General features: G+C 37.9%; 1 protein-coding gene across 1 annotated transcript in view; it reads left to right on the forward strand.

Annotated features, from left to right (window-relative positions):
- The first annotated feature begins 15439 nt into the window (after window positions 1-15439).
- The window catches only part of TACR3 (tachykinin receptor 3), a 185227-nt gene continuing 183250 nt past the window's right edge, over window positions 15440-17416 (forward strand). The window contains exon 1 of the mRNA XM_075608922.1: window positions 15440-16212. Within this exon, the coding sequence (XP_075465037.1) occupies window positions 15770-16212 (443 nt within the window). The 5' untranslated portion in view covers window positions 15440-15769. The remainder of the gene's footprint in view (window positions 16213-17416) is intronic.

A 17416-nucleotide genomic window follows, 5' to 3' on the forward strand; every position in this document is an offset into this window, starting at 1 on the left:
AGCCAATCATGACAGCACTTTGAGGGGTGGATGAAATTTCAAACCCTCCTCTCTGTTAACCTAAATTAATATATAATACTAATGTATGCAGTGCGAATTAAACCCAATCAATGTCACATTTTTGGATTTGGAGATATATATTGTCAACAACGAATTATTTACCAAAACCCATTTCAAGAGCACTAATGTTAACTCCTTTCTTCATCCAACAAGTGGACATGAAAGGAGCTGCATTAACAATATTCCATATCGTCAATTCTTACGCATTAGGCGCAATTGCGCTGACTTGGAAACGTTCAAGGTACAATCTCAGATACTCTTTGAACGTTTCCAACAAAAAGGTTATGACAATACTATAATTACTACGGCTTGTAATAGGGCTTTAAATACTAATAGGAATAAATTGATTAGACCCCAAACAACAAACAAATTAAAAATGAGATTGTCAATACAAATGGGAATTTAAACATACCCAATCAATCGTTGGAGAACACTTCTACTAACAATTCCACCTCATCAATTATTGCATCACATACTGTAGAGCTTAATGAACAAAACTATAAGAACAAGAAAGACACCTTATTTTGTCACAAAATGTAATAGCTCACACAACAAGATTAAACATATTCTCAATAAATATTGGTACATTTTACAAATGGATCCAATACTGACTAAATTTCTGTCGAAAAGACCGCCTGTCGTTTTTACTAAATCAAATAATCTCAAACCTATTTTGGCCCCTAGTCTTCTTAAGGGGAGTTGTTAGGACCAGTATGTCAGGCCAGAGTCTGCACTCATGTTAAGCTTCCATTTTGTATGGTCATAACTAGTTAAGATTCTGTAGTCAGCCTTTTTGCTGAAATATAATTCATAAATGCACTCAGTTTCTCTGCTAAATTGCATTTTCTTTCTTCCTGGCCAGAATATTACTAGATACTTTTGTGTGGTCAATTTCCTGGTGTTTTAGTAGAATATAATAGAATGGTTCTCTGCAAGAAGCAAGGTAGTGAAAAAGTTGCTAAGACTCAAGGTCTCTTTTGATAACAGACAATGAATAAGCTATGTATTTAGACAATTGCTTGTATTGAAAAAAGACACGTCTCAAAAGTCACGCCACTAATATGTCCTGCCCCTAAATCACGCCTCTAATCAAAGCTACGCCCAAGACACACCTAGTATACGCCCAGGACACGCCTATGATACGCCTCTAACCAATATCTTTTTTTATTCTGTATAAAAACCATTACCCTATGAGTAATAAATTGAGACGTGCGTTACGTTTCATTTTGTTCGTCTCCCAGGCCTGAAAAGTTCACCGAAGACCGGAGATAACAGTTGCAGGGTGTGAAAAACTTCTCCGGGGGAGTCTGCTGCAAACGGGTGCAGATGGTGTAGTATCCAGTCACAAGGCTTCAGTGTACCTGGCAGGGGAAAGGTTCCTCTCGGTGCTGAAGCCAGGGGAGGAAATAACGGATTTTCCTTTCAGTTTTGGCGTCTAGAAGTGGGAAGTTCACAGAGGTTGTGAGTATATATGTAAATTTTTATATATGATGCTTCACCCCCTCTGGGAATTTAATAGACCTAAATTGTGACTGAAGAATTGGGATAGGCCCTTTTAAACAGAATTTTTGGTTAGAGTCCAGTAAATTCTGTGCACGACTGGACTGTTGTCTCTGATCTAGCAGAACGACCATTGTATATTGTGTAAGTATAAATGTTGCAATTATTTGTCATAATTAAGCTGTTTTTCTTTAAGCCACTAATGGGTGCTTGCATGAGTAAGAATGACTCTGGACGGAAGCCTAGGAATGTACAATTTTTAAATGCGAGTGTAAATCTGGTCTGATTCCTGAGGAATTTGTTGCTCAGACAGCTAGTCATTACCCGTTTGTCGAATATGCAGAAGGTTGTTCTCGGCATGAAAATAAGGCAATGTATTTACAAGGCAGAGGGCAGAATAGACGGAGATCTTATGCTGGTCCCAGAAATCAATCAGGGAGAATAGCTCAGAATAATGGTGTCTGTTTTAATTGTGGTGGTTTTGGTCATTGGCAGAGAGTGTGCCACTATCAGTGAGAAGCAGGGAAGTGCTGCTTTGCCCGTGGGGGCTCAGAGTGAAAGTCTCTGTAAAAAAAAAAAATACCGCTACTTTATGTAGAGTTTGTTTGTAACCCTGATGAATTTTCTCCTGAATGATTTCTTGTGTGAGACACTGTATGGTCATGCTTATTAACATCTGTACAAAAAATATGAATATTAGTTGCTCATGATGAAATCTAAATTTTAAAAGGTTTTAAAAAGGTGTACACCGAATAAGGGAGAAATACCTCACAACTGACGGGGAGTATATTCAGCTCGGTCCCTGATTATAGTTTGAAAGGTTTATTCGTCCTGGCCAGGCGGATACTTTTTAAACCGGACACATTTCTTTTCGTTTGCGGTATTTCTATCTTAATAAAAGGAGGGGCACAGCCTCTCCCTTACAGTTTAAAGAATGTGAAGCATTCACATTAAAATTAACTAGCTCTGTGCTTAAGCAGTTTATTCATGAGTAAAATGGTAATGTAGAACTGTCTTCTTTTCCGTAAAGCAGTAAGATAACACATTTCAATTTTATTTCTACAGGATTAAGATGTTTTTGTTTAAAATGCTGGTAAGAGCTCATAAGCACTGTTTGAATTAATATATTGCATTATATATGTATATAACGCCATTAATGTACATAGCGCTTCAAAAGGAGGGTGTCCATGGTGTGAGCGGAGTGTGATAATATCTGCCTTTAGCAGCATGGAGGTCAGTTATTTTAGCGAGAATTGTCTCCGTTAAATAAGCAGTGTAGAAGCCATACAAGACAGGTAGGGTCAAGCTTGCTGTTTATTTAGTCATGGTATAACTGTTGCATGTTTGAAGATATTTTGTTTAGTTTAAGAAAGGACATAGTTAAAACGGGATAGCAATTGTATTGATGGAAGTTTGCAGGAGTATGAGATTTCTTTCAGAAGGCATTCAGGGGAATGAGTGAAAGAATGTTGCATGCTCTTGTTGGCATAGACTTGGTGTTTATAAGTAATTTAAAATATTCCCGTTATTTAATCTTTGAAAGACCATACAAAATGCAGTTTTAGGACAGCGTGGAAAGCTTCATATTTAACATTAAACTAACGTTAGAATCCCCTGCGTGAGGATTAATCCAGCAGTTAATATGAATTAGACAGCGAAACCCGTTATCTGTACTGTGGAATTTCTGGCTGTTTTCCCAGAAAGAAAAAAAAAAAAAAGGCGCTTTGAAAATTATTATTTTTTTTTTTTAAAGTCAGAGTGTCTTTTAAAGTGAATGCTGGCCGTGTGCTCAGCACTTTGCAAAGAGTTCAAAATTATTTGTCTATTTTAAAAGGAAATCTTTTGTTCAGGATTTCAGGATTTTTCTTATATTATAAATGCCACAGTTGTTAAAAGACCTACTGCAGGCTTTTTCTTTTAACACAAGCAGTAAATATTTTTATAGTCATAACACATACAAATCTATTTACCAGTTTAATATTGCTATATATCAAAGCAACCTGTTTTCATAATTTTTTTTGTATTTTTGTTCACATATATAGATAATATATGAACAAAAGAGGGGAGATACATACATAGGTTATTGAATTTATTATAGCAATGTTAACTCCAAGGGCTCTTGCAGTAATAAAAAGTTGCTGCGTATACTATTAACAAGGGCTGACATGCCCCTGGTAAAAAAAAATAATAATAATACCTTTGCAGATGTCACAGCAAAGCAGGTAGCAAGCCGTCCCTATGTTGAGGGATATATAATATCTGTCAAATTTATCATTTTGTAACCATTTATTTGTTTTTGGGTATGTCCTGGAAATAGAGTTAAAGGACAGGGGATATATTATTGCAAGTGTAATTGCATAAGTGAACAGGGTATATATTATATACAGGGCATTTCACATTTTTTTTAGCAGAATAGTTACAGTGGAGTGTTTGAAGTGAAAGCCAGGAGTGACTGTGGGTGTGGGACAATAGCCATGAGTGCAGGCTGTTGGGATGCTTGACTTGTGGGGCGAGTTTTAAGGTTAGTTAGTATTAAATGACTTAAAAGGTTGACACCATTTGCATCAGAGAAAATGGCAGATGGCAGTTAGGTATGAATGAGAGTAAGTGTGTATTGGGAGAAGAGAGATTGATTTGTAGTTTGGGACAGTATTTTTGTCCCCATTTTTGAAGATTGGGACAACTCTAGCAGTTTTTCAGGTCTTACAGGATAGAATTGATTATGGAAGCAATTGGTTTGGCAAAGGCTGAGGTACCAAGTTTTAGGAACTTGGATTGTAGCAAAGTCAAGTCCATATTGGTTGCTTAATTTAAAATTTGAGGAGCGTTAATAGGGAATATCTCTGTTTAATATTGTGGATGCTAATAATAGTAGTAACAATATTAATACAAGAATTTATTTCTAGGTATAAATTCTCTCCCTATGAGACACTTATGGGATGAGTTATGACCATCAGTAGTTCAAAGTAACGAATTAAGGACCATGTTATTGGTAATAAAACAATTAATAAGTATTGCATGCAACTAATATATATTTTTGAGTCTTTCTAGGCACAGGTTAAAGCTGAAAGTGCACCTACGCAAGACGGGTTAATGGTCAAGCATTTTCTACGCAAGCACGCTCTTCATCCCAGATGAAAAGGCCATTTAAATACTACTCATCACCAGCATTGCAGTAAAAATTTCTTATCATCATGGATACACATCAAGCACGTCAAAATAGTGCCAGCCTAGGCACAAACAGCTAATAAAGACAAAGACACAGCGCCTGCAAATAAGTGTTTTGATGGACACAATACTCTGTGACCACTAATCATCAAGGGAGAAAGGTTATAGGCAAAAATGTCCAGGCCTCAACACACGAACTTTGAACTTTTTATTTTTACAGGTTTTTATTATTTTTCAGTTACAATGTATGCTCCATTATGTTTGTGTAAGTGGCGTCCCATAAGGATGACAAAATAGTATAAGGTATTATTTGTTTAACTTTGTTTATTTTGTTTGGATTTCTAGGTTAATAGAATCTCCCTGCAGAATGATATCTCGGTGGGAGAATGCTTTATCAGTCAAACACACGGTTATGTTAATTGCTCACAGGTAGAGTAAGAAACAGAAGAGATGCACCCAATACACAAGTGCTAAAAAGTAGTCTATGGGAAGAATAAGTTTCAAGGAATTTATTCCCAAATGTAGGAGTTGGGTTACTGTATGACAGGTTTACAGGGATATCCTAAATCATACAGCCACAGATATTTACTCACTTAACCAAGAATAGGTTTAGTTTAAATTAATGACCCCGCAGAATAAAAATAGCTCTAGACTATATTTTAGCCTCAAAAGGAGGGACATGTATGCGCCCTAGTTAAAACGCAATGTTGTGTATTTATCCAGGATTTAGGGACCATGGGGACTTGGTGGTTGGATTGATTTGCTTTGAGCGAAGCTAGCGAATGTTTTTGTGTGTGTGTTTGTCCTACTCATTGCTCTCTATGTATTAAGTACAGCAAAACTCTGATCCAGAAGTGTGTTGCAACCCCCATCGAAGCTATGCCTCTCTGCGGTGATGATGTCGCCAGTCCCCCAGAAGAAGAGACCAAAGAAGAAATCAACTGGGCTGATATAATAGCCGGAAAAGAAAGGAATGCAGTTATGCACAACTTGGACATCTTGGTCCATCAGGACTATGAAATGGTTAACTGTTCTGTTCTTTAAATAGACTGTCTCTTAAGGATATGGGGGACTGAGAAGACTGGATATGAGGAAGGTGGGAGGTCACAAAGGGAAGTGAGTCAACCACAAGGAAAGGATCACGTCAGCCATTGTGACCATAGCAGCCATCTTGGTCCGTTTTGCCATTCTGAGTAAATGCAGTATGAAAGATGTGTGCAAGAAGAATGTTTGTGCAGTCGCTCTTAGCAGAAATTAACCCCCACCAATTCTCACAAATAGCTGACCCTTAGATTATGTGACATATTCTAATCTATAGAAATATTTAATGATATATATATATATATATAGGTTGTGTGGCATGTGGGCCACTAAGATTGTACCCTGCAATCACACTGCCCTTTGTTATCTGGGTTTCATTCTTCCCACTTTCTATGTATCTGACATGTTACCCCAAGGAAGGCTGAGAAATCGAAAAGATCTGACCAGGACCATTAGTCCAGCCCGCATTGCAGCTGGGGTTTTTATACCTAGTTTAGGTGTTCTGGATCTCTATTCTAAATTAAGTGAGCTGATGGTAAATATTGATGATGCTCTTAATCAGACAAGTGATGCTATCATCCGTTTGACTAATGAACAAGAGCAGATCCGGACAGTATTATTACAGAATAGAATGGCTCTTGATTATCTGCTAGCCTCACAAGGAGGTGTTTGTAAACTTGTAGGACAGAAGTGCTGTGCCTATATTGAAGACGAGTCTGGCGCTATTCATAAAGATATGGATAAGTTACAGGAAATTCAGGCAAGGATGCGTAAAGAATCCTCAGGCCTTAGCTTAAATTGGATGTCAGGACTCACTAGTTGGATCGGAGAATTGGGTATGAAAATTCTCTATGGTTTTATTGTAGTGATTAGTATAATCGCAGCAATTTTTGTTATTTTTCACTGTGCTAAGTGTGCAATGCTTTCATTTGTCTCAAGGAAACCTTCAGTTTCATCTCACGCCATGTATGCAACTAATAATTCATATGTGGCCATGAACAGAGTCTATGATACTATTGGTCCCCATAAGGCCATAGTCATAGAGAAGTGTACCTAGTAAGGGTATTTGTTCTTTTAGAGAACAAAAAGGAGGGATTGTTAGGACCAGTATGTCAGGCCAGAGTCTGCACTCATGTTAAGCTTCCATTTTGTATGGTCATAACTAGTTAAGATTCTGTAGTCAGCCTTTTTGCTGAAATATAATTCATAAATGCACTCAGTTTCTCTGCTAAATTGCATTTTCTTTCTTCCTGGCCAGAATATTACTAGATACTTTTGTGTGGTCAATTTCCTGGTGTTTTAGTAGAATATAATAGAATGGTTCTCTGCAAGAAGCAAGGTAGTGAAAAAGTTGCTAAGACTCAAGGTCTCTTTTGATAACAGACAATGAATAAGCTATGTATTTAGACAATTGCTTGTATTGAAAAAAGACACGTCTCAAAAGTCACGCCACTAATATGTCCTGCCCCTAAATCACGCCTCTAATCAAAGCTACGCCCAAGACACACCTAGTATACGCCCAGGACACGCCTATGATACGCCTCTAACCAATATCTTTTTTTATTCTGTATAAAAACCATTACCCTATGAGTAATAAATTGAGACAAAGGATTTGAAACCTGGCGTGCGTTACGTTTCATTTTGTTCGTCTCCCAGGCCTGAAAAGTTCACCGAAGACCGGAGATAACAGTTGCAGGGCATGAAAAACTTCTCCGGGGGAGTCTGCTGCAAACGGGTGCAGATGGTGTAGTATCCAGTCACAAGGCTTCAGTGTACCTGGCAGGGGAAAGGTTCCTCTCGGTGCTGAAGCCAGGGGAGGAAATAACGGATTTTCCTTTCAGGAGTGTTCCTCCGAAAAAGAAGGATTTAAGTGATATATTGGGTCTAAAAGGAAATCATAGATGCAATAAGTGTAAAATCTGTCCCAGAATGCTTACACAGGATCATTTCAAATCTAAAATGACAGACTTCAAATATGAGATAAAAAATTATATTGATTGTTTGACAACATATGTCATATATTTTACAATGTGGGTGCGATCTACAATATGTAGGCCGCACCAAATGCCATCTCAAAATACGTGTAATGGAACACTTAAGAAACATTGCCAATATTCCTAAATTATTGGCCATGGGTAAACCACTTACACATCTTTTGTCCCATTTCAAAGATGTTCACCAATGCTGCACCACAGGAGTCAAATATATGGGCATCAAACATATAAAGACCAATATTAGAGCTGGTGACAAAGATCTGCAAATTGCAAGGAGGGAGCAGTTCTGGATTTTTACCCTCCAAACTAAATATCCTGGGGGGTAAATGACTATGTAGAGCTGACTCCCTTTTTGAGGTGAACATCTATATATTATATCTTTGAAGTCTGACATATATTTGATATGTTCACTCTGAGGGTCTATGTCCTCTTCCCCTTTTTTTATTTTTATTTTTGGTGTTATATGTTATCCTCCTTTTTGATTTGTTTCTTTAACTTCTTGTTTTCTGTCAGCCACTAGTTTTTTCAGCTACCCCCCCCCCCTTTTTTTTCCCCCTCCTTCTTTTTTCCCCTTCCCCTTCGCCCCCCCCCCCCTCTCTATCTTTGTTTCATGTGTTTTGCATTATTTGTTTTCATGTATTTTACACAATGTTTTAGATGCTGTTCATATCATTATATATGATTTTTTTAGTTTAATATCACACTTAATTACAGGGGCTACCTACCAATGTAACTTTATATGTCCGAATTTGATTTCATTGGCATTCATATTTTGCTAATAGTTTATCATTTTTTACCATTGTAATATTCCATTACGATTTCTATATACCACTGCATACATTAGTATTATAGATTAATTTAGGTTAAAAGAGAGGAGGATTTGAAATTTCATCCACCCCTCAAAGTGCTGTCATGATTGGCTGATTCGTTTTCAGGAACAGCCAATGGTGGAATATGATTGACATATATAGGACCCTCCATAGGTGCCCTAGTTAAAGCCTGAAGAAGTATACTTGGTATACGAAACGCGTTGCGAATTGTGTAACCAGCTTCTACTCACCTTGGTAGCTGGCATACACACAAGTGTATCTTTTCCGGTCATGAGTACCCAAATGGACAGGCATCCACAGACGGCTACGGGGGGCTTCATTCCCACGCATGCGCACTTCGCCCCTAACCACGCTTACACTCGTGGAGGCTAGATGCAGCTAGTGCTACAGAGATAGCCCCAGTGTGCGGGACTGCTATCTGGAGGGAACTGATCATCGCCCCTGCATAAACTCTCAAGTGGTGCCTGACTGAAAAGGACATCGCCTAGATCGGGACATATTAAAGTTTTACTATATGTAAGTGTTTACTTTTTATTTTTTGTGTCACAATATAATACTCTTACCTTGGTGCGATCCTGTGTTCTCTTTTTCTTAATGAATAATATACCAGGAATAAATTGGGATGATGTTTTTGCAGGGAAAATTTTGGAAGATAAATGAGCAGTCTTTAAAACATTGTTAGAAGAGCACACTTATCAGTAAATATCTTGGGTAATAATTCTAAAAGAAACACATCTGGCCAATGTGGCCAAATAAACAATTAGGGGAGGAAATGGAAAAGAAGAGGCAGGCATTAAGGTTCTTAAAGTTGGAAGGGGCGGAGGCATCGTATCAGAATAATAAGGAATGTAACAAAGTTGAAAAAGGTCAGTCAAATTAGCAAACATTTTAAATGTAAAAAGGATTGCAACAGAAAGAAAGACCTAACAAGTTATCTAAGTACCTTAATAAAAAAAAAGATTACAAAAGAAAATATAGGAACCTTTCAGTGTGAGATGGGCGGGCAAATTATTGGAGATAAGGAAAAAGATGAGGTTAAACAAATGATTTGCCTCTGTATTTATCAGGAGGAATCAATTTCAAAAATAGTGCAACAGGAGGAAGCCACAACCTATATTAACGAACAAATGGTTAACTGAGGAAGATGTGTTTATGCAGCTTAATAAAACTAAAGTAAATAAAGCACCTGGCTCCGATTGCATGCATCCAAAAGCTCTCAAGGTGCTAAGTTCAGTAACAGCCAAACCATTAAATTTCATATTAAAGGACCCAATTTCCAAAGGCAATATCCTACTGTACGTGTGCTTTTTAAAAAATAAATCCTTTCTGTAGTTTTAGATAATACTTACTGCCTTATTTTATTTTAAAATGTGGTGCCTATGTTTAAAAATGGAGCTAGATCACAAGCAGGGAATTACAGACCTGTAAGCGTGACATCAATAGTGGGGAATCTACTTGAAGCTTTAGTATGTGATAATATTCAGGAATACCTAATGGGTAACAAAATTATTAGCAATAGTCAGTATGGATTTATGAAGAATAAATCATGCCAAACTAAATTTATTAGTTTCTTGGTGGATAAAAAATAGGAATTTAAACCAGGATAATGCAGTTGATGTTATCTACTTAGATTTTGCAAAGGCTTTTCATATGGTCTCACACGAGGTTAGTGCACAAAGAATAAGAAATTGGACTCTGTAAAAATATTTCTACCTGGACTTAAAGCTAGTTGAAAGATAGACAAAGTTGTCATAAATAAAACCTCTTCAGGTTGGGCTAAAGTTGTGAGTGGAGTACCTCAAGGATCGGTACTGGGACCCCTGTTTTTTAACTTGTTTATTAATGACCTTGAGGTTGGCATAGAGAGCAAAGTCTCCATCTTTGCTAATGACACTAAATTGTGTAAAGTAGTAAAATCAGAGCAAGTTGTGATTTGTCTCCAGAAGGACTTGGATAGACTAGAAAACTTGGGCAAATGAGGTTTAATACAGATACATGTAAGGTTATGCATTTGAGAAACAAGAATAAACAGGCGACTTACAAATTAAATGGGGAAAAATTAGGTGAATCCTTGATGGAGGATTTAGGAGTGCTTGCAGACAGCAGTCTTAGCAATAGTGCCCAAATTCATACAGTAACTACAACGGCAAAAAATATATCATCTTAAATGGGTAATGGATGGAAGGGAAATAAGCATAATTATTCCCCTCTATAACGCTTAGTAAGACCACACCTTGAATATGGAGTCAAGTTTTTGGCACCACTCCATAAAAAAGACATTATTGAACTAGAAAAAGTGCAGAGAAGAGCCACCAAATGAATAAAAGGGATGGAAAATCTGACGAAGAGAGGCAAGTTAATTTGTATTTGCTTACATTAGAAAAGAGGTGTCTAAGAGGGGATATGATAACTAAATACAAATATATTCGACGACAATAAAATTAGCTTTCAAAAGAACTTTTCAGCTCAAGAGCAGAACCAACATCATGGGGTCATCCATTAAGGTTGGAGGAAAGGAGATTTCACCAGCAACAAAGGAAAGCATTCTTTACATTAACGGCAGTTAAAATGTGGAATACCTTACACATGGAGACTGTGATTGCAGATACAATATATAGCTTCAAAATAAGTCTGGACATCTTTAAATAAAGGAAAGGTACACAGGGATATGCCAAATAAATAAACATGGGAAGGATGTTGATTGAGGGAGGAATTTGATTGCAATTATTTGGAGTCACAAAATAATGTTGTATTTTTTCCCTTTATGAGCCATCATTGAATAATGTTTAACTGGGGTTTTTGTGTGTCTTCCTTTGGATCAAAATACTGTGAATACAAATATAGGATAAGTATCTGTCATCTAAATTTAGCATACGGTAGGTTGAACTTGATAGACATGTCTTTTTTCAACCTCATGTACTGTAACAAGTAACACACCACTTTGCATCTACCTGATGCACAGAAGGACTTAGGCAGGGCAGCCATACAGTACAGTGCATTTTTTGTATCTCTCCTTTGAAATATATGTATAAAGAATAAAACACATGACAAAATGTGGAATACAAACATGTATGTCACTTCTCAGCTGCTGTGCCTGGGTTTCAAAAATAATTTTCATACAGTTAGAACTTCAGACATAGGTAGGCTGAAACTTGATCGGTTTTGTGAGAAGCTGTCTTAGCTCTTTATAAAATTAATTCAGAAGGTTGAAAGGAGAACAGTTTTACTAACAAAAATGGCCCATCAATAAATTAGATTTGTTGTTTTTTTTGTATTGCTTTACAGAGAAAAGGGCTTAACTGAATTTCACAAAAACTGGTAAGATTTCTAGAGCCTCTTTTCAACAAATACGTCTAACTTGTAACATTTTTAAGACCTTGATTGTGAAACATTATCAATGGCACCTACAGCATGAAGTACCTTGTTTTTGTACTTGCCGTTTTGTGTTTAGCAGCATGACTGCAGTTATTTTCACAAGCATGTAGTTATAACACAATACTAAAAATCAACTTTCAGGCACTTGACCTTTCTTTTTAGTTGTTTGCAGACAAATGGGTCATTTGTCTCTATACAAAGGTACATAAAATATTTATCTGATGTCCTGATACAGAACCCTTAAAGTGGTACACAAACTTTCTTGCAATGTTAAAATATATGCAAATGAATAGTACTGTATATACATGTTTACAAAATAATGCTCAAAGTATAGAAGGCACAATGTTCAATGTTACAGCTGAAACATTTTGTAGGTAAAATATATTAATGTACATTTTGACAAAAAAAAATGTTTTTTTTTCCAATGAGCTCTATTCATAGGGTGCATGTCAAATCAATTTTTTTGGTCCAAGCAATCTTTTAAAATGAAATTTGTCAAAAAAAAGCCTGCTGTGTTTAGACATGACTTACTAAGACCAAAGTGAATTAGTTTAAGTGATAGGTTTCCTTTTCTAAACAGAAGTGAGTGATGCCTTAAGCAAATGGACGTTTGTTTTTTGTTTTTTTAAACCATTGCTGGAGGTTTAGAATGTTTCCTTTGTTTTCAATTACAGGGAATGTTCTCGATGGAAAATTGGATTATCAATCTTGTCTGTTTCATCCCATTGATAACGTAATCATATTGTCCAGCAGATATGCCCCTGCCATCTAAAAAGACCAACTAGTAAAAGGACACATTTTAATCCTTTTGCAGCACAATAAATTACTGGCCCCTCTGGTCGTGAAAGGGCCAAGGTAGCTATTAAGAGGGTAATTCTATATATGCTGAAGCGGCTTTTCTATTAATCTTATTACTATCGTTTGTTTGTAAATCACCAACACGTTCCACAACATGGTGCAATGAGTTCAGAGAGATGTAAATTACGTTAACAGAGTTACATACCAAATAAGGACAAATAGCACAAACAGATATGAAAGGTAATGAGGGCCCTGCTACCAAGAGTTTACCATCTAGAGCAGTGGTTCCCAAACTTTTTCGGTTCAAGGCTCCCAAAGGCGATCAGGATTTTTCCACAGCGCCCAAAGTTAAAACAAAGTTGTATATACATACCTAACATCTCTGACACTCTCTCTCTCTGACACTCTCTCTCTCTGACTCTCTCTCTCTCTGACTCTCTCTCTCTGACTCTCTCTCTCTCTCTGACTCTCTCTCTCTCTCAGACACTCTCTCTCTCTCAGACACACTCTCTCTACCTCTCAGGCACTCTCTCTCAGACACTATGTCTCAGACACACTCTCTCTCTCTCTCTCTCTCTCTCTCTCTCTCTCTCTCTCTCTCTCTCTCAGACACATACACACACACACACTGATACACACACACACACTGATACACACACACACACACACACACACAGACACACTGATACACACACACACACACACACACACACACACACACACACACACACACTGAAACATACACACACACACACACACACACACACACACACACACACACACACACAGATACACACATAAACATACACTGATATACACACACACACACACACACACAAAATACTGATTAGTCCAGCTCTCCCTATATAAAGTAATATGATCACTGGTATAGAACCAAAAAGGAATTTTTAATATATACACAAATGAATAAAAAAGAGCATACAATACCACACATGGAAAACTACAATAACATAAATGTAGTACCATATATGGGGTGTGTGGAGGAAAAAGGTGGAACAAAACAGGTGGGGGCAAAAAAGGGGGCGCAACAACAAAAAGGTGGGTATACATGGAAGTACAGGGGGGCAACGTTTTGGGAATTAACCCTTCGTCAGGCCCGTTCCCCTCAGTCCCAAAAGGGACAAAAGGGTACTTCCCTGATCCCAGAACCCACAAAACCACAAATAAGCCCCAAATGAGAAAGTATAACCCCTCCACTAATTCTGATAGCAACAAGTGGTAAGTCTAAATTAATAAGTAATGACAAATATATACTCCACTAATCTAAGTGTTCAATACTAGACAGAGATGACCGTAGTGAGATAAATGCAAAATCTAAACATAAAGATCAAACCACAAGGTTCTCTGCACAATAATCAGAACGCGCATGCTCCTCCTTCTTCTGAGTGAGGAGCAGGCGCGTTCTGATTATTGTGCAGAGAACCTTGTGGTTTGATTTATTCTACCTACCTCTTATGACTTTTGAATGCCTAGTGCTGCATTCTGTTTATGATCTTTATGTGATAGTCCATAGTGCGGCAGCACAGGAGAAGTCTTGTAGGCGGGAGTTCTGGCAGTTTCAGCTGAAAATCCTCATAGACTTTAATGGAGATTTTCATCTGAAAACAGCCTGAATTGCTGCTCCAGGGTAGTTAGAATAAAGCAATAAGCAGTAAAACCCACCTTTGAGTTCAGGTTACAATATTTACAAACATTTCTAGAATAAACATTCAGGAATAAAGTAAAAAATACTTCGTTTTCTGATATTTTTCATTAAAACGAAATTTAATTTTAACATCCCTCCCCCCCTTATTTTTCTTTTGTACCCTCTCCCTCCTACCACAAAATAACTTGTGTAAAAAAACAATAAAATACAAGTTTAAAAAAAAGACATCAATTAACTAGTTTTAGCACATGAAACACACTACACCACTCTCACTTTTGACCAACAGTATATAGTGCTTCTAAGAAAACTTACATTAAAAAAAAGACATTGTACTCTAAAGTCCCTTAGGACTGAAAGGAATTCAGTGCTCAACAACTACCTGAGATGACAATACAGAATAGCAAATGAAAGAGTACAGGAGCTTGACGATTACAATAAAAATATATACTGTAGCGTACAAGAAAAGTTTCTACTCAACAGTTAATACACAGCCTCCCATTCTACCAATACAATATAGAAAATGTATGATGTGCAGTGCACAATGCAAATCTAGATTTTAAAAAAAATACATAAAGTCACACAGCGGGTAGACTGAAATCAGGGACATACAATGTCAGATACAATTCTGTGTCCCTGCATGGATGAGAAGGAGCAGGACCCTGAACCTCAAATGTAACCTCTCCATGCCACAGGGTCCCTATTTATCACAACACAGGACGGGTTAACTAAACGTACTGAGCTGATACTTTTCTAGCACGGCCAGCTCCGGACCTCGCCGCCCTAGCTTCCAGGATAGTGTAAGGAAGGAAATCAGTGGATGGCACGGATGCCATCTCATATGCTTTGCAAACAGAGGGGGTGTTGCAGTCACTGCACCTGCCTGCTCACATGCTGGTGGGAGTATATCGTTCAGCAGTGCACGCCGTGGGCTTATCACTCCTGTTCCTCCCAATTGTGACGTCACAGTCGTGTTCCTAGACATTGGCGGACCTGTTTCTTTAAAAGGCTCACACCAGCTGCCTTTTTCTTTACTAGCCCCTCAGCTGGTGGAGGAGAACTTAACCTAGAGTTCACCTCTCTAAAGCTTGCAAATCCAATAACACCAGCCCATTTCTATATCTGAGCCTCTTTTCAGAAAGATAATTTACCTTGAGATAGAGAAGGTGTTCTCAGCTTGAGTTCACATTACTGTATTCTCTACCTTGTTCTGGAACAGTTGCTTCACTTCACTTGGGGGCATTGCTCCACTGAACTTGGAACACTCTTGTTGGCTCCTGTGCTGCTGCTGCCAGACTTCTTATTGCAGTTTGAGCTTTTGTTTTTTTAAGGCAGCAGGGATGACATCAACTCCTACAAACGTGACCGGTGAAGAGGGACTGGTAATGTTTGCCCCTCTCGGGGAAGGGATCCTATGGTCAAGGAACGTATCCCAGAGCAATGTCAGCTCCCCCGTGGCTCACAAATTCGTGCAACCCCCTTGGCGCATCGCTCTCTGGTCCCTGGCTTATGGATCCATGGTGGCCGTTGCCGTGTTCGGCAATATTATAGTGATCTGGATCATCCTGGCTCACAAAAGGATGAGGACAGTCACCAACTATTTCCTGGTCAGCCTAGCTTTCTCAGACGCCTCTATGGCTGCTTTCAATACTCTGGTGAATTTTATCTATGCCCTGCATAACGAATGGTACTTCGGGGAAGCTTACTGCAGGTTTCACAACTTCTTCCCCATCACTGCCATCTTTGCGAGCATCTACTCCATGTCTGCCATAGCTGTGGACAGGTGAGTCAATCGTAGATGGGCTACAGTATGATCTGTATGCAACAGATCAGTGGTGTGGTTGTAATGATAACTCTAACCCATCTTTTATATTCCCAACATATTAATACTTTCCGTGCCAGTAAGTGTGGGATTAAAGGGGCAGCTAGTGTGACCACCTATTCCCTAATTAAGTAAATACATTATTTTTAATGTTACCAATGGAGTTCAGTTCATGTTCTACTTGGAGGAACTCTTTTGAGATAGGAGATATACATGTACTGTATGACTGCTGGAACCTGTCCTTGGTAATCTGGTACCAGCTGCTCATCCTTGTACTATCTAGTGTACATGTTGAGTCAATGATTTCAGATTTTGTTTATGCATCATTTTATATAATTACGTATGTTTTTTCGCGTTTAGAAAGCCTACAGTTCTAGTTTGTTAAAGTCCCCAAAGCTTTAACTTTGTCTTTAAACGACTGAGGCTAAAGTCCTACACAATGTCAATGCTTATCCCTTTGACAGAAGGGAATATTACTTACTGTATGATCAAAGATTGCAGCTCTTTCTCCATTACTCACTTGTTTTATTTTGCGATCCCATTGCTGAAATTCCTCTTCTTCTGCTCGTGGCAGGATCTGTTGTACCCTCCTGTAGGAGTAAATTCGAGCTGTTTGTTTTCACACGAGAGAGAGTCTTACAAACACAACAAATGAAATGAGGTAACGATCAGTGACCGAAATAGGATGGTTCAGGAACAGGGGATGCTAATGCTAATAAAACCACTGCAACTAAAAAAAATGTTTTATATCAATTTCACAATGCTCATTGCTCACAACACACAGATTATCAATAGGGGACGGTCCTTGTAATTAAACTGTCAGTGATAATCCAGTTTCCTCTTCCAGACAATATCCCCGGTAACATGTCAGAGCCTCTTTATCCTGACTTCTGTTCCCTTTCTCCTGTACAACAACTGTAGTGTAATAACAGTCACAATCTCTTTTGTTTTTTTGTTTTTTCAATGAATGAACCGTGGGAGGAAAGATCAGCACTTCACATGACATGTTAATCTTTTTTTTTTTTACTTCAAAATAAATTATTGCGAGTTACATAGTTTCTCTTCCGTGATCCTGTTATTATAAATCCACTATTTTAAATGATTGGTTTAGATGAATGTAGTCATATCTACTAGAACATATTATAATGCAATATGTACTTCTTTA

The sequence above is a fragment of the Ascaphus truei genome, chromosome 1, assembly GCF_040206685.1.
Source record: "Ascaphus truei isolate aAscTru1 chromosome 1, aAscTru1.hap1, whole genome shotgun sequence".
Lineage (NCBI taxonomy): Eukaryota > Metazoa > Chordata > Amphibia > Anura > Ascaphidae > Ascaphus > Ascaphus truei.